The sequence below is a fragment of the Pocillopora verrucosa genome, chromosome 2, assembly GCF_036669915.1.
Source record: "Pocillopora verrucosa isolate sample1 chromosome 2, ASM3666991v2, whole genome shotgun sequence".
Lineage (NCBI taxonomy): Eukaryota > Metazoa > Cnidaria > Anthozoa > Scleractinia > Pocilloporidae > Pocillopora > Pocillopora verrucosa.
The window spans coordinates 4,752,057-4,773,582 of record NC_089313.1 but is presented as its reverse complement, the minus strand read 5'-3'; the positions used below and the strand labels follow the sequence as shown (position 1 = coordinate 4,773,582).

The 21,526-nt window shown below is 37.6% G+C and overlaps 1 protein-coding gene across 2 annotated transcripts; it reads left to right on the top strand.

Annotated features, from left to right (window-relative positions):
• The first annotated feature begins 522 nt into the window (after positions 1–522).
• Positions 523–20,783, top strand: LOC131792733 (serine/threonine-protein kinase 36-like). Of its 2 annotated transcripts, none has more exons than XM_059110145.2 (34): positions 523–678; positions 1,137–1,277; positions 2,106–2,183; positions 3,071–3,201; positions 3,564–3,612; positions 4,414–4,481; positions 5,078–5,168; positions 5,280–5,321; positions 5,739–5,832; positions 6,465–6,580; positions 6,995–7,262; positions 7,540–7,700; positions 8,036–8,292; positions 8,766–8,865; positions 9,442–9,536; positions 9,837–9,939; positions 10,366–10,516; positions 11,216–11,639; positions 11,993–12,170; positions 12,586–12,663; positions 13,066–13,178; positions 13,602–13,719; positions 13,852–13,955; positions 14,357–14,423; positions 15,599–15,666; positions 15,759–15,844; positions 16,262–16,335; positions 16,691–16,832; positions 16,927–17,047; positions 17,500–17,560; positions 18,112–18,241; positions 18,781–18,853; positions 18,979–19,075; positions 19,251–20,783. In XM_059110145.2, exons 1-34 carry the CDS (start codon positions 595–597, stop codon positions 19,437–19,439), a joined length of 4,152 nt encoding a protein of 1,383 aa, XP_058966128.2. In that variant the 5' UTR covers positions 523–594; the 3' UTR covers positions 19,440–20,783. The 2 variants fall into 2 exon arrangements, with proteins under 2 accessions (XP_058966128.2, XP_066018652.1); XM_066162555.1 differs by having other exon boundaries at positions 9,439–9,536.
• The last annotated feature ends 743 nt before the right edge of the window (positions 20,784–21,526 follow it).

Genomic DNA, 21,526 nt, shown 5'->3' with positions numbered 1-21,526 from the left:
AATTGTTACTAAAATGAACAGCTATTAAAACTTGTTATAATTTTGGAAAACTTTGCCTCTTTCTTTCCTTTGTCCTTGTATTGGCTGCTCTAGAGATGTGTTGCTTTGTTGTGTTAAAATAGAGGTAACACTTGCCATAACATTTTCAAAAAATGATACAATTTGGATCTAAAGCCTTTATCTTTAATGTGGAAGGTCATGGGGTCAGAGCCACTGTGAACCGATGTTCAATTCTAGCAGATCTGAACTTGCGCAAAGATTTAAATTAATGGAAAGTTGTTCAAATAAACAATAGCTACCAATTCGTTAGTATCAAGCAGAAAGTTGATTGATTGTAGACTCGTTGTATCCCCATAGATCTTGTGAAGAAAGTTCAATTTGAGAGAATCAACCGATCGTTTTTAAAATGTCCATGTTAATTATTTTTCTTCAGTATCTTGGGGGAATCCTCCCCACCTCTACCCCCTCCCTAACCTCTGAAAAGCTCGTTCCCAGTTTGCCCGGGATTTATAATGACCAAAATGGCGGAGTATTGGATTCATGAAATACACAAATTGCTTGAGAGTAAATGAGGGTTGTGTTTAGTCTCATAAAATGGAGAATTACCACGTGTTAGAGCTTATTGGAGAGGGCTCTTTTGGAAAAGTCTACAAAGGGCGCAAGAAATACAAGGGTCAGGTAAGGGTTGTGAAATAAGAGCTCTATGTTTTGAATTGACGGCGGGAAAACTGTCAAAATTCTTACATTTTGCACAGGAATTAGATTTTCTTCGTGGAGTTCTTCTAATCTGATATGTTGCATCACTAAAAACAGTTGTTAAAAACTAAATTCATGTTCAGCTGAAAATGTATGGCACAGTAAACTGAGGAATATGACAGCTTAATCACTGTTTACATATGGAGAGTGTTAGTACCTGTATGTAGTGCTCTTTCAACAGAACATACTTGGAAGTATAGGGTGCAGCGGGAATACGATGCAACACAAACATTTTGCTGGAGTTGTATTTTGCATTGAGCTGTTGATCGGGGTGAAGGGGTTAAGAGTTGGAATCCACTGCCTCTCATAAATCTTCAATATAGAAACTTTGTACATGACATTCAGTTATTTATAATACGCTCTATGAATTTAACTTTCAGGTTGTTGCATTGAAATTCATTCCTAAAGTTGGCAGGTCAGAAAAAGAGCTGAAAAATTTACAGAGAGAAATTGACATTATGAGGAACTTGGAACATGAAAATATCATTAAGTTACTGGACTCCTTTGAAACACCCAAGGAGGTACAGTACAGAAGAAGTCTCCAGAAACTGAATAGTTTTTATTTCCACCATTAAAAATTGTCTATTTAACAAATAAATTCCATGTTGATATGCATCTGTTCAGTATTGTATCAGTAATCTTTCACTGTACAGACCCATGGTGATGTGAGATCAATTTAAGATAAAAAAGATAAAATTTAATGATAAAAAAACTACAATGCTGTGGATGGTGACAACATATATGCATCTGTCCTCCAATAGATCATAAGTAAGAACCAATCAAAATGCATGTAGGAATTCAGCTTCTTAAATTACAAAAATTTACTTTTTGCCACATTTTGAGATTCCAGAGAGAAAACTAACCTTTCAAAAGCTGTCCTTAGATTTTAATTTGGAATACTTTCATAGTTAGGTGACCAGAACATAACCTGCACAATGTTCTATAATTGAACTGGTATGTTTGGAAGAAAATTACACATTTTAGATGGCTGTAGTTGTGGTTGTCTGGCTCTTTATTTTCATTTATCTCTTGCTCTGGTTTGAATTGATGTGGTCCAAATATTTGAGTGTAGTCTTATTGGGAACTGAAGTCTGTAATGTCACAGGTAAGTGGCTAATAAGCAATTTTGAAAATGTTGGCATCTTAATTGAATTGGGTACTCTTTGGAATCTTAAAACACTGGCAGTGAAACAGTTTCATTATATACTTTTTAATGACAGTAATAAAAGTGTTTTTTCACTTGACTATACTTCTTCCTTAACTTTGTCTATACTAGAGCTTTTGTTATCACTTAGACTTAAGCAGTTGATGCTATTACAAATGTTTAATATGTTTATTGAATCATCAAGGTATGTGTTGTAACAGAGTATGCTGAGGGAGAATTATTCCAAGTATTGGAAGATGATGGTTCTCTTCCAGAGGAACAGGTTTGTGATGAGTGTTTTTTCCATTGGTTGTCTCTATTGAAAGTTGTGGAAATTTTTTTTTTTTACACTGCCAGGACTTGGGATGATTCATATTGGCTCCACCATTACTGACCTGGCTAGCTTCAGTGTTTATGTATCAGAGTATAAACAGTTTTATTTCCCATCACACGTCATGATTTGTTTGTATGCACATAACACTTGAGGAACGCATAATATTTATTTAAATGATGACATATCAAGCTGTAGTAATTTGCAATATCAAACACAAATAAATTGTCCGAAAACCAAAACAACCCTGAAGGTGGCAGCAAAACATCTTTCCAAATAATAGTTTATATTAATTAATGGTGAGGGGTGGAATTAACTAAGTGATGGAAAACCCTAAGTAAGAGGTGTGTGCCACATCTGATAAAGAGAACTTTGATAATAAAGGGGTGAGTCATAATGCATAGCGCATTCCAAACACAGACTGAAGGGGTACATTAACCCTTTACACCCTAACATCAGTATGCATATTCTCCATACTGTTTTCTATACAATTATTCAGTTGGTGATCATTTCCTTTATTCTCATGACCTTACTATGTGATACAGGGCTTCTACTGTTGGGAGAAATTAGATGCTAGTCACTTTCAGGGGTTAAAGGGTTGACCCATCCAAGGCCAGCCTGACAGATTCAGCACTCAATGAAAGATTTCGTTTGACACCCAAGTTATATTAATTTCATTCTGAAGAGATTTAATGTTGAATTGCTTTTTCAAAAACCACTCAATAAACATGTTCTCTTAGATTTGATGCTCTTTAAAAACTGAATACCAGTAGTTTGAATTGAGACTTCATACTGTTCCATGAAAAAAACTTGTTTCACAATCTTTGAAATTTTTTCAGGTGAGAAAGATCGCATGTCAGCTTGTGAAGGCCTTGTACTATCTACACTCTCATAGGATTCTTCACAGAGATATGAAACCTCAAAATATTCTTCTTGGAAAAGGTGGTGTGGTGAAACTGTGTGATTTTGGGTATGTAGGCAAGAAGTCTTGTTCTATGGATATTCATACCATCATTGGACATTCACTGTCTCTGTATCTGCTTCTATCTTTAAACTCCCTTGACCCAAATTTTGATTCTTCTGATTGATCAATTTTGGCAGGATAAAGTTTATACATTAGTAATGAAAATCATATTTGACTTTTTTCAATATCGAAACAATAACTGTTTCAATAACTTATCACCCCATTTTTGCAACTCGATAAAAATTGTAAGCAACATTTGGGAAGTATCCTTTTGAACATAAAAATATTATTAGGTTGTCAAGCTGAGTTTTAGTTGTAATTTGTTACAAGCGTAGGTATTAAATGGCTACTATTTCAACCATGTCCAGATTTGCAAGAGCAATGAGTATCAACACCCTTGTGCTGACATCAATCAAGGCAAGTTTAAAAACTCCCACAACTAGCAAGATTGGATGCATCATTCTCCCTTACAACATCATACATTTCCTGGTATATAAGATGAGAGAATTTGACATTGCATCAAGTCTGTAATGAAAGAGAAGTTCAATCCTTGCACAATTGAAGCTTTATTCAACAAGACCTTGTGCTTATATACTGAACATGCTGGCCGAACAAAAAAAAGTCAGTGGACATGTACAGATTAACAACTCCGCTGATATGTGCATGGGCACTTAAACTACATAGGAAGCCTAGTAATTAAAGATTAAATTGTCACACTGTCACTACAAAGTCAACACCCTTCAGTTGATGAATCTGTTTATTCTTGCCACCTGGTTGCCACATTCATGGGCAAAACCTGTTGAGACTTTGAAAATCTGTTTTTCTCTCTTATGCGCGATGTGCTTGGTATACATTAACTTTATAAATGTCTTTATTCCATCCCCTTCAGTCAATGTTGCTATTTGTTCTGTAAATTGTGTTTATTTGGTTAGAAAGAACTAGAAACAATATTGACTAGAAGGAGGAAAGGGAAATATTAAGGCAGATGTCGGAACATTTTTGTTCACAATTGTAATGCAGATTGTGTAGTGAAATTGAAAGGATGAGTTGTGTCAATTGCTTGTGTTATCCGCACTTCTTAGTACATTAAAAAATAAAGGAAAAAAAGAAGGTAATAAAACAAAGCTAGAAAAGAATTTGGCCATATTCAACAGACACACAATCAAACCCGCCTAATATTTACCTGGTCACCACTGATTGTTCTCTTTCTTCTTGTAGGGAACTCCATTATACATGTCTCCTGAACTGGTTCAAGAGAAACCTTATGATCACAACTCTGACCTCTGGTTTGTATCTCAAATTGTACATTGTATTTATGTCTCACTGTGAGTGATTTCTCTTTTGTGCTTTAATTATTTTCTTTAGTTGAATTTGATTTTTACTTTTTGTAGATTTTCATAATCATTATCCTTTTCATTATTGTCAACACTGATGTCGTCATTGTCATTGTCATCATCATCGTCATGGTCATGGTCATCATCTTTGCCATGGTCATTGCCATCATTGCCATTATCATTGTCATTATCATTACTATTGAAATTTTCAATATCATTAACCCTGTAGTTGTCATAATTTTCATTATCATAATTATTTATAATAACTACAAGGCAGTGAGAGGTAGAACTTTAATCTCTGGTTTGGAAATTTGTAACATCTCTAGTCATGTATAGTTCATGCCAGAAAATTTAGCTCTGTACATAAAATGAAGGTTACACAATTCTGTTAAAGGATGGTACTAATTGTGTGCTACTATTAAATATACATTTTTATTAGTTGTTTATTAGATTTAATGTGTGTCAGATTCTTTATGTATTCTGAAATACCAGTATTTGTTTTTGAAAATCATTTTTGAATAACTTTTACTCTTATCCATATTTTTTAGGTCAGTTGGGTGTATTTTATATGAACTGTTTGTTGGAACGCCACCGTTTTATACCAACAGTATATTTCAGCTTGTGAACCTTATCTGCCGGGTATGTATCAATGTGTTGGTAGTAATGGTTTTTGCATAATTTTCTTCTGGATTCAAATTCTATCGGTATTTTTAGAGACACCTAATAATTAAATGTTTGAACCTTGATCAGGACACTGTCAAATGGCCAGAGAATATGAGCCCTGATTTTCAGGTTGGTAAAATTACTCTGTCATGAGATAATTATGTGAAATATATCAGCCAATGACTTAAAGTGCTGGACTTCAACACATAACTAGATCAAGGTATTTTCATGGTACTGTACCACTCAGAAACTTTATTCCGTGCTTTTCTCAAATTGGTTACTCACATAGAATAATATATCAAACTGACATGTAAATTTGAGCAAAAAACAATCGTTTAAATTCCAAAAGAAAAAGACTTTTGTCCAGTCATGAGCTTTATTAACAATTCCTGTGATTTCAAGTACAATTCAAATAACAACCATCAAATATATTTGTCATAACAACACACTTGGTGTTCAGAGAAAAACACTTTACTCTCACATGTACTTAATCCTCCTCAACCAAAACAAACAAAAACATATCACAATTTTTAAATGTTTTTTCAGAGTTTTCTCCAAGGCCTTCTCACTAAAGAACCCAAAAAAAGGCTTTCATGGCCTTATTTACTCAGACATCCATTTGTAGCAGATGGAATAAATGGTCAGTTAAGGTCATACTGTTTATTGAATTTACACCTGTACTTAGCTTTTGTCACAATGTTTTCAAACTGGGTTTGATTTTCAAGAGAGTGTTTACAATAACAGAGAATAACTGTGCCAAGGTTTTAGTCACCTGGTTACCACAGCTATAACATTGTGCAGTGTTGTCTTAGAGTGTATAAGCCAATTTCAGTCAGTTTTGTAACATTATTTGTCATAAATAGTATTTTCCAGATTAACAGATGTGATCGTTACACTGCAACATCACACAAAACCTGTGGTTGACTGTAAAAATACTGATTTATTTTTAAGGTTTATGAGCTTATTTCACTCAGTTTTCATATCTTATGATTGGAGTTTGTGAAGTCATGATTTCCTGATTCAGGTCAGGAAACTTTCTTTTCAAGTCACTTGTCCCTTCAGTTTGTTTTGCTTGTCTGGATCACAAGCTGATGATTTTCCTTGTCCAAATGACAACTTTTTCCCATCCCATACATTCAGATGGCCCAAGTTTCCTGCCCTGAAATTGACAGGTGTGTCCTTAGACATGAGTGAGTTAAAATTCCTTGTCATTGAATCCTTTTTTTTTTTAACTTTGTGAATTAATATTCTCCTGTTTTGGTCTCCCATCAGAAGCTGAATTGGAAAGATTTAGTACTCCGGAGATGTTTGAGAAATTTGGAAATTCAGCAAGCAATGTCAATAAAACTGCTAAGACTAAAGGAAAAACTCAGGAAAGCAAGACAAAGGTTTGTGGGACAAGGCTTCTTTGTTTATACAGTTGCATTTTCAAATCTTTTTACTTAAACTTGTATGATTAGATGAACTTACAACTAAACAGGGATTTCCAAATGACGAGTGCTAATTCCACAACCAGGCAGAAATGCAGCAGAGATTGAACGAGCATGTTTCTATCCTCATCTTCTCACAGATCCTTGCTTACACTGTATGCATGGACCTTGAATTGAAGCCATCAAAACTAGATCAGTTTGTAACTTGCTTTTGGAACCTAAACTTGGCTGTTAAGAGTCATTCGTTTGAGACAAAAGTAAAACAAGTTCTCAAATAAAGTGTTAACGTTGTTGAAATTCATTGCGTTTTGATTACATGACTGTGGAACTTAAATTATTAATTTTTTCTCTTTACAATAACCAAAAATGCAGAAAGAGGCTGGTACTGGGGAGGTACGTCCATCATGGATAAGAAAGCTTCAGCAACAGCAGGAAGGAACACAGCAAAATAAACAGAAAGGAAATGATCCAAAACAAGAAAACAAAGAAAAAGGGAGACAGGAATCAAAAAAGAAAGCACAGAGTAATATACCAAAGAAGAAAAAGCCTCCTTTAGTAAAGGAAACAGAAACAAAACCAGTGATAAGTTCTAAAGAGGCCAAAGAGAAGGTGAAAACTACGGAAGAAAAAGCTGTTGATGGTAAGAACCTAGAGTCATTTTTTTTTGTCAGCTGATAATTTTCATACTCACTTTGTCCTTGTGATGCTATTGATAAAAAAAAACTGATCTGGACTATGAGCAGTTAATTTGTATAGTTTTTCATAATTGGAAACAAAGATCACCCGGCAACATAAAAGGGACATGGAAAAACTTGTAATGATAGATCAGAATGGCAGAATTACTAAAGAGAAGGTGTGAATTGCAACAAAATGAAAGAGGAAGATGATAATTTACATTGTTTAACATGTATGTGTAGATGATTGGGAGGTGAAGCTGGATGACAGGCCTGTTACTACTGACAGAGTAGGACATGAAATCAGTGACGACTATGACAGAGAGGTATCAGTTATTGAACAAGTCTTAGCTGCGGCAGTGAAGAGAAGAGAAGAAAAGAGCAAGACTGGCCATGGAGGACAGGTGAACAGCAAAAATTAAAGTTTTCATATCCACTGGCTGATTGAATATTGATGATGATTTTGCAAGGAGAGGTTATATAAATCACTCCTGGGACTTAATCCTTTGATCCCAAATAGTGACTAACATCTAATCTCTCCTTACAATATTACCCCTGAATCAAACAGTAATGTTGTGGGAATAAAGGAAATGATCACCAACTGAAGAGGCTCTTGACTTTTAAACAAATTCTCCTTGTCTGCACCTCAGTAAATGTCTAGAGAACAGTATGGAGAATATGCATACTGATGTTAGGGTGCAAATGGTCAAAGGGTTGAATATTTATTATTTTTAATTAGGAGGAACTTGATAGTGAAGAAGAATGGGACTACCTTGTGGAACTGACCGACAAGATTGCGACAAGTAGTTCTCAAAAAGACAGCAGTGAAGAGGATGATAGGATTCCAGAGAAACTTATGACTGATGCAGCTTTTATCAGTAAAGTGCAGAGTTCACTAGAGACTGTGGCAGTACAAGTCTTAGATGGCCTGCTGGAGGGAGCATCTCGTTTTCGACAAATTTTGAGAGTGTTAAGAAGTTTGTTGATGACTGCTTGGTAAGTAGCTCTTACATGTACCTTTGTTTTTTGTAGTGATATTAACCTTTCAGTTCCCTGGTCTGATTTGTAACTCTCAGTGCTATTTGTTGTGCAGTTTATTGCAGGTTGCTTATTATTTTTTGAGACTTTTGTGTTTAATGGAGATTACTTGTTCAAGTTGATAAGTGCATCTATCCTCATCAGCTGTTTGCTGGTTAATGCTGTTGAGGAGGCTACTTAATTTTGTCCATAACTTGTGAAGTAAAGATTCTCACCAGTTGTCTGCTGGTTATTGCCATTTAGAGAAATTATGTCAATGACTCGTGGAGTAAAGGGTTAAGTTTAAACCAAGATACTTATTCCTGCTTGCTAATTTGCTAAAAGAGGTTAAGTCTATGTCATATTAGATTTTCATTGTTATTTAATTCTAAATATCTCTTAGTCTACTGACAATATTTAACCAGCTGTCTATTTCACATTAAAAATTTAAGCCCACCAGAAGTTAAGTTCAAATTTTCAAGCTCACTTGGTATTCCTGAGGACAGTGTCACTCTCTTGGTACAGTTGCTTAGAAAATCTGGTCTTTCTCAGGTAAACATTACATATTTTATAATTATACCTATAGATATTGCTCATAGATAGATATTGTAAGACAGCCAAAACGGTTAGCTCAACAACAGATTTGAGATTAAGATTTACAGGTTTATTAAATCAAGACAAACAATGAAAACAATTTAAAAAAAGGGGAACAAGCAAGACATAGGTTATTGTAAGCTGTGCATGCTAAAATGGCTGGAATAATTCTTTAGAAGACTACTGAAACTGTGTGTGATGAACCAACTGAAATGAACTGATTTACTGAACAGGAAGTAGCCAATTTATAGGGGAAAGGAAGAAAATATAACAAAATCTATAAACTAAATAAGGCTAGGGAGTGACAGTTGAACATACATCTACCGATATCTACAGGGTTAACAAAAAAGAACTATGATTATAAAGAAGAAAGTATCGAAAAGAATGCAATTGGAATATCTAAAGTACCTGTGTGGAAAAATAAGAAGAACCAAAAAAATATATGTGAAAATACACTTAAAAATACCCTAAAGTAACCTTGTCACGTTGATCTAGTGATTTAAAATTAACGTCTGTTTTTCCTCAATGTAGCAGCCATGGGCAGTCCAGGTTATTGTGGATTTGCTGAATTTGATGACAGTTTACCTTAGGAGCTGCATTCCTTTAGGCAGTGACTTCATGAAAGAAAGGTGAATTAGATCGCATTGACTTTATATTTTTGCCCTTTGTGTGCTCATAACATCATACACAGAGATGAAGTCCTATTTGGTCTGTTATCATTATCATTATCATTCCCACTTAGAGGGAGTCCATTGTGTCAATCACGAGAACGATCAGAGGCGTAGCTAACACTTTGAAAGATTTCCACGTCTTATCGTTATGTTGCTGCTCTATCATATGTGTCAGTAGGTTCATATTCATGCCATATCATTTATAGTTTCCTTACTTTGAAATGTAATTCTGCATATGACTACCCTTTTTCCCTTTAGTTCAGCTATTTTGAGCTATGGAAAGCAACTTACGGGTGTTTTACCAACACTGATGCAGCATAGCCAGGACAAAGAACTCTCCTTACGACAGGCAGCCTTAGAGGTGTGTTCCAAATTATCGTATTCTTACTGGTAGTTCACTTATCTTGGAGATTCTTGGCCCTTTATCCTTACTTTCAAGAATCACCATGATTTTTTTATTTAGTTAATTCACAAAGAAACTAGATGTGATTACTGGGCACTATTTTGCATGAAAAATTTTTATGTTAACAAGCTGTCTTAAAGTTGAGTTTCGTTTGCCCATCAAACGTGAGGACAAATGTAAGGGTTTTTCATGATATTAGAGGACTGAGATGACAAAGGTTAGTTATAAAATAAAATAATCTTCTGAGTAGATGACATGGAGCTTTTTCAAAGAGTAAGGAAAGAAGTCGGCAATTTCATTGGTTTTTACTTTACTTCCCCCCCGTGTGCTACGTTTTCAACCAATCTGATTAAAAGCTTGACGTGACTTCTCTTGTGCAAACAGTGCGTTCAGTATCTATGTGAAATGATAGACAAGCACGATGATGCAGTAGCTGAAGAGTTCTACGACAATCTTATTACCTGTGATATAAAGACCGTGGATTGCCTCATTTCTGCGCTTCATGGGGAACCAAGTGCCATACAAAGAGTTAAAGGTACAATTTATGGTTCAGCTCTATTCGAAAAATTTTCAATTGAGCATCGAAAGTAATCTGGCATTGGTTCGGGTTTGCTTTACCTCGGGATGTGATTGGTCCATAAAACACGCGCCACTTTCTTAACCAATCAGCTTCAAAACTAAAACCAAAAGAGATTGGTCACCTACATTTTCCCGCTATGAGCAGTTTGCTTGTTTATACTTTGAATTCTGATTGGCTTTTTGTGATATTCTCTTTTCTTGTTGAAATCACGATAATTATTTTTGTTCTATGTTATTCAGTTCAAAAGTGCCTATCTAGGTTTCAGAGATATATAGGACTAAAGGTTGGTGTAGAACTGATTCCGATTTAGTGCCATAAAACCATAACCGAAGTAATCACAACGGCCAGTCAATAAGAAGGAGCCAATAAGGACGCAAAGGACAGCGCGGGAAAACGCGAGGGACTAATTCGCGATAAGTTTTAGTTTTGAATCTGAATTGTTGAGAGAATAGCGCAATTTTTGTGGACCAATCACATAGCAAAAGCAAAAGCAAAAGCAAAACAAATCCTGATCACTTTCGATACTCTTTGCTCTATTTGACTGCGGATCGAGGGTCTTTTTCTGTCTTTGTCGATTTGTTGTGTTATGTTCTTGCACAAGACACATAACTCTCACTGTGTACTTTTTACGACTTTGAATTTTTTTCGAATTAGGTGCGATCAGTGATTCTCCATCTGCGAGGGCGACGATAATGCGCCCGCAAGTTGTTGCTTTAACGACGTTACTGGCTCTGGTGACCTCTTCAAAGACTACAAATAGCAAGTCCAACACAAAAGGAAACTTAGCCAGCTTTGTAGCAAAGAAATTACTTCACCCATCTAATGAAAACTGCGTGGATTTTCTACACCAGTTTCTACACCACAAAGCCTCGTCTTTGTCAGTCTTGAACTTTCTTGCTGAACTTTGCATGGTGTCCAGGGACTTCAGTCTGCATCTTACGAGACAAGCAAAATGGATAGTTTCGTTAACAAAGTGTTTAACAAGCTGCAATGGAAAGGATGCCAATTGCAAAGAGACTTGTTCTGTTTTACAAATTTTGTGTTGCATGGTGACGAATGCAGAGAACATTCCTACCGAGTAAGTGTAAATGCAATTGCGGGTTCAAAGTCCGAGCAATTTTCACGTGAGCGTCGAAAGTAATCTGTGATTGGTTCAGAAAACTGATGCCACTTTCTCAACCAATCACAAATCGCGGCTTGGTCGCTTGCGTTTTCCCTCGCTTTAGGCAATTGGTTGTTTTTACGTGGAATTCTCATTGGCTCTCAAATGTAGTTTCCTTCCTCTGACTGACCTTTGTCGTTAGTTTGGTCTTGGTTTTACGAAACTCAATCAAAAAGCACTCTTTTGCTGGTTAAAAGTAATCTGGTCTTACTGCTTTACTTCGCTTTGTGATTGGTTTAGAGACGCATCTGCTTTGTTTATTGTCGCAGGATTTCCGATTGCGCAGACCACATTGTCTCCATTTTCACTGGGACAAGTGTGTTTACAATCCAAGTTCTGTCAGCCATGTTGCTTGCGAGACTGACCAGTTCAGATCCCAAATTGCAGTTTGATCAGAGTGAACAGCTTTTAGACGCCATCGCTACAGCTCTGACAGGAATTCCACCGGTAAGTGGTCAACAGCTCCTCTAGCAACCTAGCTAACTTCTCTGAGTTTCAACTTGCTTGCGCTTTTCCTAAAAGGGGAATGAGCCAGTAGTAGTGTTAGAGGGTATTACAGTATACAACCAATCAGAGAAGAGACCTATGTACCGCTCGGTAAAAACGGAGAAATCATATGGCTAGTGTGGCAGTGTGACTCCTTACGCCTGAAAACGTGAGCCTTGCATGTGATAGCTTTACACTAGGGTGACAATGGGATTGCGTTACATCAAATCGCCATTTTGGATGGCAATACGAACTTGTGATTGGTTTATTTGTACCACATGGTACATAATTCTCTTCTCTGATTGGCTCTGTATCATAGTGCCCCATAGTGTCAGTCAAAACGTCTCACTGAATCAAATGGTTTTTTTTTTTTCAGATTCCACAGATGCTTGTTGGAGTCAATGGTGGCCTTCTGGATGGCTTTACAGAGTTGCTAGAATATTGCCTCATGCAGGTTTTTAAACGTTTGCTCCATGTTTTCTTACCGCTTCTTTCAGTGGTAACTGTGTGTACTTATATGTTGTATCAAAACTTTAACGGTTAACATTTAGTACGAAAAAGACTGTGGTTAAAAGTTTGTTCGGTCCTTCTCAATCAATCGGATGGTGGACCAATCACGATTTGGTTGCTCACGTTTCCCGCTTCTAAAGAAGTGCGTTCATTGGGCTACGTTCGATGTCTTTTGTTGGAGACGTATTCAGTGTTCTCCCTTATTTTAAACACGAAAGTTAAAATAAATTCTCAAACCAGTAGGGCAATCCTTTTTTCGGTTGAGTTTCAAGAATTCTAAGCGATTCAAGACAGTAATAAGAGGTGCTACTGGTGTTAAATTTTACCGATTACTTTGTACGTACAGGATAGTGGGTCCAGGGTGCATTACCAAGTTGTTGAGAGCGGTCTTTGGAACAGTGTATGGTGTGCAGTTGGTCTTGCTCTGAATACAGAACCAGAGGAAGCACTAGTTTTGAGGTAAGTTATTATTTATCGCCTTAGAAAGGGGCAGAGGGAATTGGGGGGGGGTCACAAAAATTTAAAATTCCCCGACCCTCACCCCTCTAGAAGTACTAGTTTTGAGGTAAAAGATCAGTCACTATTTATCGCCTGGGGGGGGGGCCAGAGGGAGTTGGGGGATCACATAAATTCATAATCCCCCAAACCCCCCCCCCTCTTGTTTTGAGGCTAGGGATCAGTCATTTTTTACCGCTAGGGCGGAGAACAGAGGGGATTGGGGGCTAAAAAAAATTCAAAATCCCCCGGAGAATGGAGAAATGGAAAATTTACGTTTTTATTTTGTTATGATTTATGTCAATGAGCAGTAAAGTTATTAAGGTATGATGTTCTCATGAAAGTTGATAAAAGCGATTCATTGCTAAATTTTCATTTCTTTCTCAGGGATTTAGAGGCTGTGATGGAAGAAGTGGACGTCAGAGTGGGTGTTGTTCAGTGGGGGGTGATATCACATATTGGCTTAGAACATCTCTTACGTGTTTCGCATGACCTGTTTACCAAAGTAAGTCTGAGTATCAAGGAAGTTTGATGACGTTTTCCGTTATTTTTAATGTTTTGTTTTCTACGTTAATTAGAGTTGAAATAAGTTTCAGTTGGCCAAGACTGAGGTAGAATTTATTTTTTCTTTATTTAGGTCCCGTTGCAGAGTATATTGAAGTTTGTTGAACCTCCTACACATGCAGTCTCTTGTTTGATTAGAATGCTTACAACATCGTTCGTGGAGCAGCTATCTAAACAGTGAGTGTTTCAACCTTTTCTGGGAATACTCTATTCCTACTCTTCTCTGACCATAATACCATTCGGTGGCTCCGGGTCGAGAGTCCTGGGTTCCATATCTAGTCGGGTCAATGTGTTGTGTTCTTGGGCAAAACACTTCAGTCTCACCATGCCTCTCTCCACCCAGGAGTACAAATGAGTTCTAGGGAATTGTCAGGGAAATCGTCTTCTCTTCAGTGCCTCTACGTGGGTGAGAAAAAGTAAGGGGGTCACTTGCACCCCAGAGCTCCACGAAGAGAATTTTAATTTTCTTTTTTTTGCATGAACCTTTAACCTTCAAGTTGAGGATCACTCGCTGTGTGATTAAGTAAATGATAATCGCGTTTTAATTTCAACGCAACGACCTTGTTTTTATCTTCCAGTTTAGCTAGTTTTACGTATGAAAAGAAAGGAGATGAAGGAGATGTCCTTCAAGCTTTTATGAGAAAGGTAATTTTTTACAATCCTGAGCGTGAATTCTCTTCTCATGTTACAAATCTTACATCTTTTTTCTCGAATTGGATCTCATGGTATAGAAGTGATTATACCCACAGTTTACCTATGGTAATAGTCATCGTTACTTTTTGCCAACCAGTAAGACCAGGTCTGTGGTAAGTCTTACCTAAAAAATCCCCTAGGGGTAGAGCACTTCCCAGAGTTGAATGTACGTGGGTTCCTTAACAAAGGAGTATCTTTCTCAGAATAGTGATTTTAGACCAGGGGAAGGGGGGGGGGGGGGAAGTGGAGTTGGCGAGTTGGGGTATAGAAAGGAGTAAGGAAAACTGTTATCGATGTGCTAAGAAAGCGTTGAATGATAGATTTGAAGGGCTGCTCAAGAAAAATAGAGGGGAAATATACATCTTTTTTCCTCGCTTTTTGTCAGAAGACGCTACAAGGGTATGGTGCTTTGTTGCGGGTACATCATAGGGGAAATCATTTTCCATTGGAAGGCTATTTGGACCTAAGTCGTACGCAAAGGGGTAACGGTTTGGCTCGGGGCATCCCTGTACCAGAGATTTTAAAGAACCGTTTCTCCCCGTGGGATTAACAAACACAATTAGCTTCAAAGTTTGGCCTTATTTGTTGAGACAAATAAAACGTCCTTGGTAAATGTGGTCAGCACACGTAACTGTTCCGCACGATATATACTACTAAAAAAACGCACGATATATACTACTAAGAAAAAAGTTAAATAGTTCAACATAGTGTCTAAGCGCTTGTATGTGATATTAGATGTGCTCCATAATTAAGTAATGCTTAGCGTGCAACCATCGAGTTATGGATGCACGCGGGAAGTTGCTACGCACGAAAGTAGCTAAGAGTCTCACGAAACGATAGCCGAGAGCGACTCTAGCTTCTTGAGTGCTTAGCAAACCTCCCGTGTGCATCCATAACTCGATGGTTGCTTGCTGCACACTAAACATTTCTTTTAGAACATTGAGACTTTCAAACATCTTTCGTTTCGTGTTGAAAAAAGAAAAGTAAAACAAACTGATGTCAGCATGCAACCCACGGGTAAAAGAAAAGGATGGAGTGTATTATCTAATCAGAGCGCGCGCTTTTGTAAAGCTAAGCTATTATACGCATTTCCTTCAGTCATGACCATTCTATGAAATTCTTTGCAGATCATCAAGATTTTCTACTTCCCGTTTGCAGTTGACATCGAGGAACATCTCCTTCACGATACACAAAGGTGAACACGGCCACCGTGAACATGTTTTGTCTTATGTGGGGTATCTTTTGCTTTATACTAAAACACTTTCTGTCTGTGTTCTCTTACACAAGTACTTTGTACGAACACCGACTTATTCCTAACCTGCTGGAGTTTTCATCAAAGTTTTTGCCTGTAGAAGACTTGGAGCTTGCTCTCGGTAAGTAAGATATGCGATCTTGTCGTTACAAGAATTTTGGTGTCAGACAAGGAGTGGGAAAAACCCAACAGGGCTGATAGGAGCAAAGGGGGGGTTTACACCTCCTGGACCCTCCCTTTAGATCTGACCTTGCCTTTTTTCGGAGAAAATGAAGATACTTAAGGAAAGTGACGTGTTAATCGCAACAAGCAACGAAAGGATTAATACTTCACTGTTATTCACTAGTCACGGGAAAAACGTGACAACTTATCTGAGGTCTGGTGCGTTGCATCTTTATATTAACAGAGCAGAAGTCTCCCAAGAAACAAAGTGACTTTGTTCGCAGCTTATCCCTGTTGATTCTTTTTATTATTATTATTATTATTATTATTATTATTATTATTATTATTATTATTATTATTCTGTGTGCATTTTCAGGACTGATCGCTAGGTTGGTTTTTAGTGATGAAATCTTTGTAACACAACTAGCAAGAGATATCACAAACCAAAAGGTAAACTTAGAACTACTGCTGTCCAAGAGAAAAATACCAATGATCCTGCTCAATAAGTAATCAGAGTGAAGCGAGATTTTTCTAATTTAAGCGGATTGTTGAAGAAATGAATATTTTTCTGACTTGTTTTCTGACCTGATGCTGTTCACAAATATTACAATTTTTATAAATTGTTTGGTTAAATTAAGGATGATTTCCATGTCGTTTTTCCAAAAACGGCTTAACCCTGTCTTAATAACCGGCCCTCGCACATAAAAATATTTCATCTACAAACTTTACGCTCGTATGTTTTTTTAGTCACCCTTTCTGACCTAATGAACAACTTTAATTGGATGACCTTTTAATTTTACTTTAGGCTGAACCTTTCCTAACTTCACTGGTGTCAGCAGATAACTCTGTTACTCTCTTGAATGACGTCATTACGATTTTGAGTCATGTATCTCGAAGTTCTTCCGAGTATGTTGCCATGGTTACAAGAGTCTTGCAAGGTGATCGAGGTAAGGTATAATATGTCAGAGGTATTGAAATTATATGAATTTTTCTATTTTTCTTTTTTTGGAAAGCTTAGATAAAGCTGAGTCTCCCTTTCAGAATCATACGAGCCCCTGTACAATCTGCTCACACACACGAGTTCGGCTGTCAGTGCCAACGCCTGTGGCATGCTGGGTAATATACTGAAGCACTCTGCCGTTTTTTATCCTGTTCTTCAAAGGTAAGAATCATTGACTCAAACTGGAGAAGATAATTTGGGATCTGACTTCTTTTGTAATTATCATTAGAGCTTTCCTTTGCTCTTTGTTGTTATTTACAATTAAGTTGCACAACTAATAAGGTCGATGAAATCGTGTGAGGCTCATCGTCAATGATATTACTGATTGACATCACGAGGAGCCAATGACAGCTTAAGTAAATGACGTAAACAAGTTGACCTAAACCGCGGGAAAACGCGGATGGCGATGGCGTGATTGGTTTCACTTGCATTTGATTGGTCGAGAGAATGGAGCAATTTTAGACGACCAATGACAGAGCAGGAAAAACGTAGCAATTCCGGATTCCTTACGACATTGTATGATCAAAAACAAGAGGAACGTTTTGAATTTCCATTTAGAAAATTACTTCGGCCCTCTTTACCGAATCATTACACATTGCTTTCTTTACTTGCAGAACGAATTTGTTGTCAACTTTGATCAGCTGTCTAAAGAGTGATGACACCAATGTTCGAAAGGTGATTTGTTACTGCTTTTCTTGATCTGTATTGTCTCGAAGAAGGTATAGATTTCAGAGGCCTGGTCTGAAAACAGGTGTTGGGTCAGGGTTTGGAGAACTGGGTGGCACACATCTACCAAGAATTTTGAGGAATTATCCTCGCCCTCGGGGTTCACGCAAACGGGTGTCTGTCTTGGAGCCGTTTGTGTAAGGATGTTACAGTATTGCAGCTCAGTTTAGGTGAATGTAGTTATTCCTCAATTTTTTTCTTTTGGATCTCTTTAAGGATTAATGGACACTTGTGTTATCAGATGTAAATTTGTGGTTAGCATTTGTAATAAACGCGAATCCCAGTCAATCTAATATTGTTCTTGCTCGATTTATTCGGTTACATATCAAACTATTGGTTTTAACAGTTCCTTTCTAGAACCTATCATGCTGCCTCAGGAGCTTGATCACGGCCAGTGCATCTTGGAAAATTGAGCCTGGATTTTTCAAATCTAAAACAACTCAAAATATTACTGCTTTCTCCTTTATACTCCTCGTCTTTGTTTTGTTATCTTTGTTCAGGCCGCCACTTTTGCTTTGGGAAACGCAGCGTATCATAGCGACTCACTGTACAAAGCTCTGACACCAGCTGTACCTCTTTTGGTTGACTCACTAACAGACTCGGTGGCGAGAACACGAGCTAATGCAGCAGGTGAGAATCTTGTAAAACTCTTTAATAGTCTTATAGAATAAATGAAATCCTTCTTAAAAATTAGTGCAATCAGTTCCAATTTCTTGGTCACTGATAAATTGATATGCAAGCATATTACAAGACTTGTAAGGGGAAATCTGCTCACTGGTAAAGTTTGCCTGTCTTCGTATCTCGCTCTTAAACGGCCGTGTCTCGATAAGAAATATCAGTTTAATTACATTCTTTCCATGTATGCCATTTGTCTAGCACCACAACCATTTTTTTTTCTTGGACTGACAAGGCCATATGACAAGGTTTTGCAAAGGATTGTGTGGTATTGAACTGTGTGGACGGCTGGGCCACTTGCTGAGTTTCATTCCTAAAGAGGGTATGCATCTTTGATGGTGCTCTCGTTGTCGTTAGGAAAGGGATAACGGAACTCTGCGTTCCTCCCCAAGATTTTGTTTCATGAAGACTGCTTGTTGATGGTGATATATTCTAACTTAGGGAATTGTTTTTTATTATGCCCTCACCGAGCAGTTTGTTTCTATTCCGCGCAGGCGCTTTAGGTAATTTGGTGAGACATTCGCCGTTGCTCTATCAGCAGTTAATCAAGGCACAAGCACCACATGGGTAAGGAAATTGTTACTTTTGAATCTTCTGCAGTTCTACCTTGCAGTTCGGATTTGAATTCGTGTTTTAAAATTTACTTGAACAATACTGATTAGTTCGAGGACTTCTTACTTATCCTGTTTTAGTGTTCTCGACATGGCCTGCAATGACGGACACGCTGAGCCTCAGGATGCAGCTTTGAAGACTCTGAGACTTTTCTGCAGAAATCCTCGGTGCAGACAGGTTTGTTAATGATGGACGTGTGCTCCAAATCTTTGTTTTTGACCAGCTCTTTGCTGGATCTCCTTAGCTTGAGAGACGGGAGGTTTTTATGTTAGGGAATCGTTACCGTGGAGAGATACACTGGACTTTTAGAAACAAGTCTTTTCCATCTCTTTGCACTTTCTTTTTCGCACAGGTCCTTGTATCTCTTGGAATTCAACAACGGCTCCTCAGGTTCCTGGAAAGATCCCGGATGTCTGGAGCCTGCAGTCAGCAATCCAGCGTTTCTTCAGTTCCCAGTACTGCGCGGACTAATGATAGTGTAGTATCTGAACATTGTGTTCGTATACTGAACAAGCTTAAAACACGAGGAAGTGACGCTTAACTAAACCAAAAAGACAGTGTAGAAACATCACTACGATGATGAAGGCTGTGGAAACCTGAACAGTTGATCTGAAACCGCAGAGTGGCGTTTGACAAAAAGAAGTGGACTAAGAAACACTTTTCGTGTTAAGTATGACAAAGGTAACTTACAGCTTGCTCTGGTCATCAGTGCGTTTTGCGATTGGGTGTCGTAGAATCAACACCAGGACTATAACAACAAACGGAAGTGTGACAAGGAGCCAGTACTGGAAATTCCTATGTTAAAACCAGCGACACTGCCTAAAGCGTCGATAAGCGTGAGTGTCAAAAACGCGATAAGTCGTGGTTTTAAATATGACTAGTCGGTTGGAACATGCAAGTTCTCTAACTAATCACAGAGCATGTGCATGCAAAACCGACGAAATTCTGAATTACTATCGGCACTCCACGTAACAAAGATTTAATTTACCTACAGAGGAGAAGGAGAGTTCTTTCAGTGAAAAACTATCCAGGGAAGATACAGATTATAGACAACAAAAAATAGGTCACCCATAGGTTATCACGTGAGAGACATAACGAATTGCTGGAGAGACATGAGGGTACTACGTGACGCACATAAGGTTATCACGAGATGATGTGTGTGCCGAACACAGAAAGAAATCACTAGGCCTGCTGCTCTTGGCGTTTGTGTTGAGGGGGGTAATCAGAAATGATGAAAATCTCTTTTCATCTCCTAATTTCAGTACATTATCTAACAAGCAGGTTGTAAAAATAGAGTAACTTATTAGCTTAAGGGAGTTCTCTTGATGCAGCACCAAATTCTCTTAACTTTATTTGAGGAAAATTTTTAACAGCAAGAAAAGAGAATTACGCTTTAGTTCCTGGGAGCTTAAGCGTTGCAAAATAGGTGAACGGGTCATGCTTAGTTATTTAGTTCTGGTCAGCGGCTGTTTTCCTTCAGATCAAAATACGACCTGGAGGTTTTTAAGCCAAAGACAAAGTTGTATGCAGTTATTTAGATTTTTGTTATTTTGCGCGAAGGCCAAGGACAATAAGGAGTTCATCGACTTTTTAGAAACGCAAATGTTATCAGAGATGCCATTTCTTAGAATCGCACTCACTTAAAGGAAAATACTGTATATATTCAAAAATATATATTTACTGTTTGCTAAATCAACAGAAGTTATTTATGACTTTAGAGTGTTATTTCATTGACTTATTACAAATATAGGAGTTGATACATGTTCTATTTGACTTCTCTGGGCGTTATTTTTTTAAGTGTTTACAAACCCAAACAAAAGTTTGTAAGCGTGTAGCGAGATCTGTTTTCCGAAAGCATTTCACTTCCCTCGACACGCCCATAACACGGCAAGCAGTTAGTATTTAGAGAAACAGACAGACCTCTTTTATTCCGAAATGTATGGGAAGGGATGGTTGGGGCATAGGTGTCGTTATCACGTGCCTGGCGCAACACAGTGGTCAAACGTCTGCGCACGTGCGATCGTTGTAAGGACTGGGAAGCGTGCATTCATGTTCTCTGGACCAAGTTGTTTCACAGGAGTTATAAAGAACCGCACAAGCCAGTTACTCACGATTTTCAAAAACTTTATTGCATATTTGTTAAAGCTCAATCAACAGGAGACTCGTAATTGAATGAGCCTTGTGGTAGAAAAGTCTTCAGTTTTCCTTTTCCTTCTTTTCGTTCCTTTTAAACAAATCTATCTCGAATTTTAGAATAGTGTGCAAGGTAAATGGCGTGTGGGTGACCACTATTGATTCACTTGCTCATGCCTGATGTGTAACCGCTGTTTTGTTTAGCGCCGTCGCGTACGCGAGGAAACAAGTTTCTTTCAAAAATGGATTTTATTTTTTCAGGTCACGTTTTTGAGGACAGGTGTTAAAATATATATCGCACGGAAACATAAATTTTAAGACAACAAAAAGCTAGATGATTGATGTTGAATTTAAAATCTTTTTTTAATCCACGCAGTACGCTCAAAATTTCCATATGAATAAAAAACAATCTCCGGGACCAACTTGGCAATTTTTTCGGCAGACATCAATAGCTTTCTCACTCTAAAGGCTTAGCTTTAGATGGCACATTGTTCC

What these genes read in the sequence shown, in the direction of transcription:
- LOC131792733 (XM_066162555.1), top strand. Translation starts at nt 595, where the DNA reads ATGGAGAATTACCACGTGTTAGAGCTTATTGGAGAGGGCTCTTTTGGA. An exon ending in TTCAAGCTTTTATGAGAAAG is followed by an intron (nt 14,424 to 15,598) that starts GTAATTTTTTAC and finishes AATTCTTTGCAG; the next exon opens with ATCATCAAGATTTTCTACTT. An exon ending in ATGACACCAATGTTCGAAAG is followed by an intron (nt 17,561 to 18,111) that starts GTGATTTGTTAC and finishes ATCTTTGTTCAG; the next exon opens with GCCGCCACTTTTGCTTTGGG.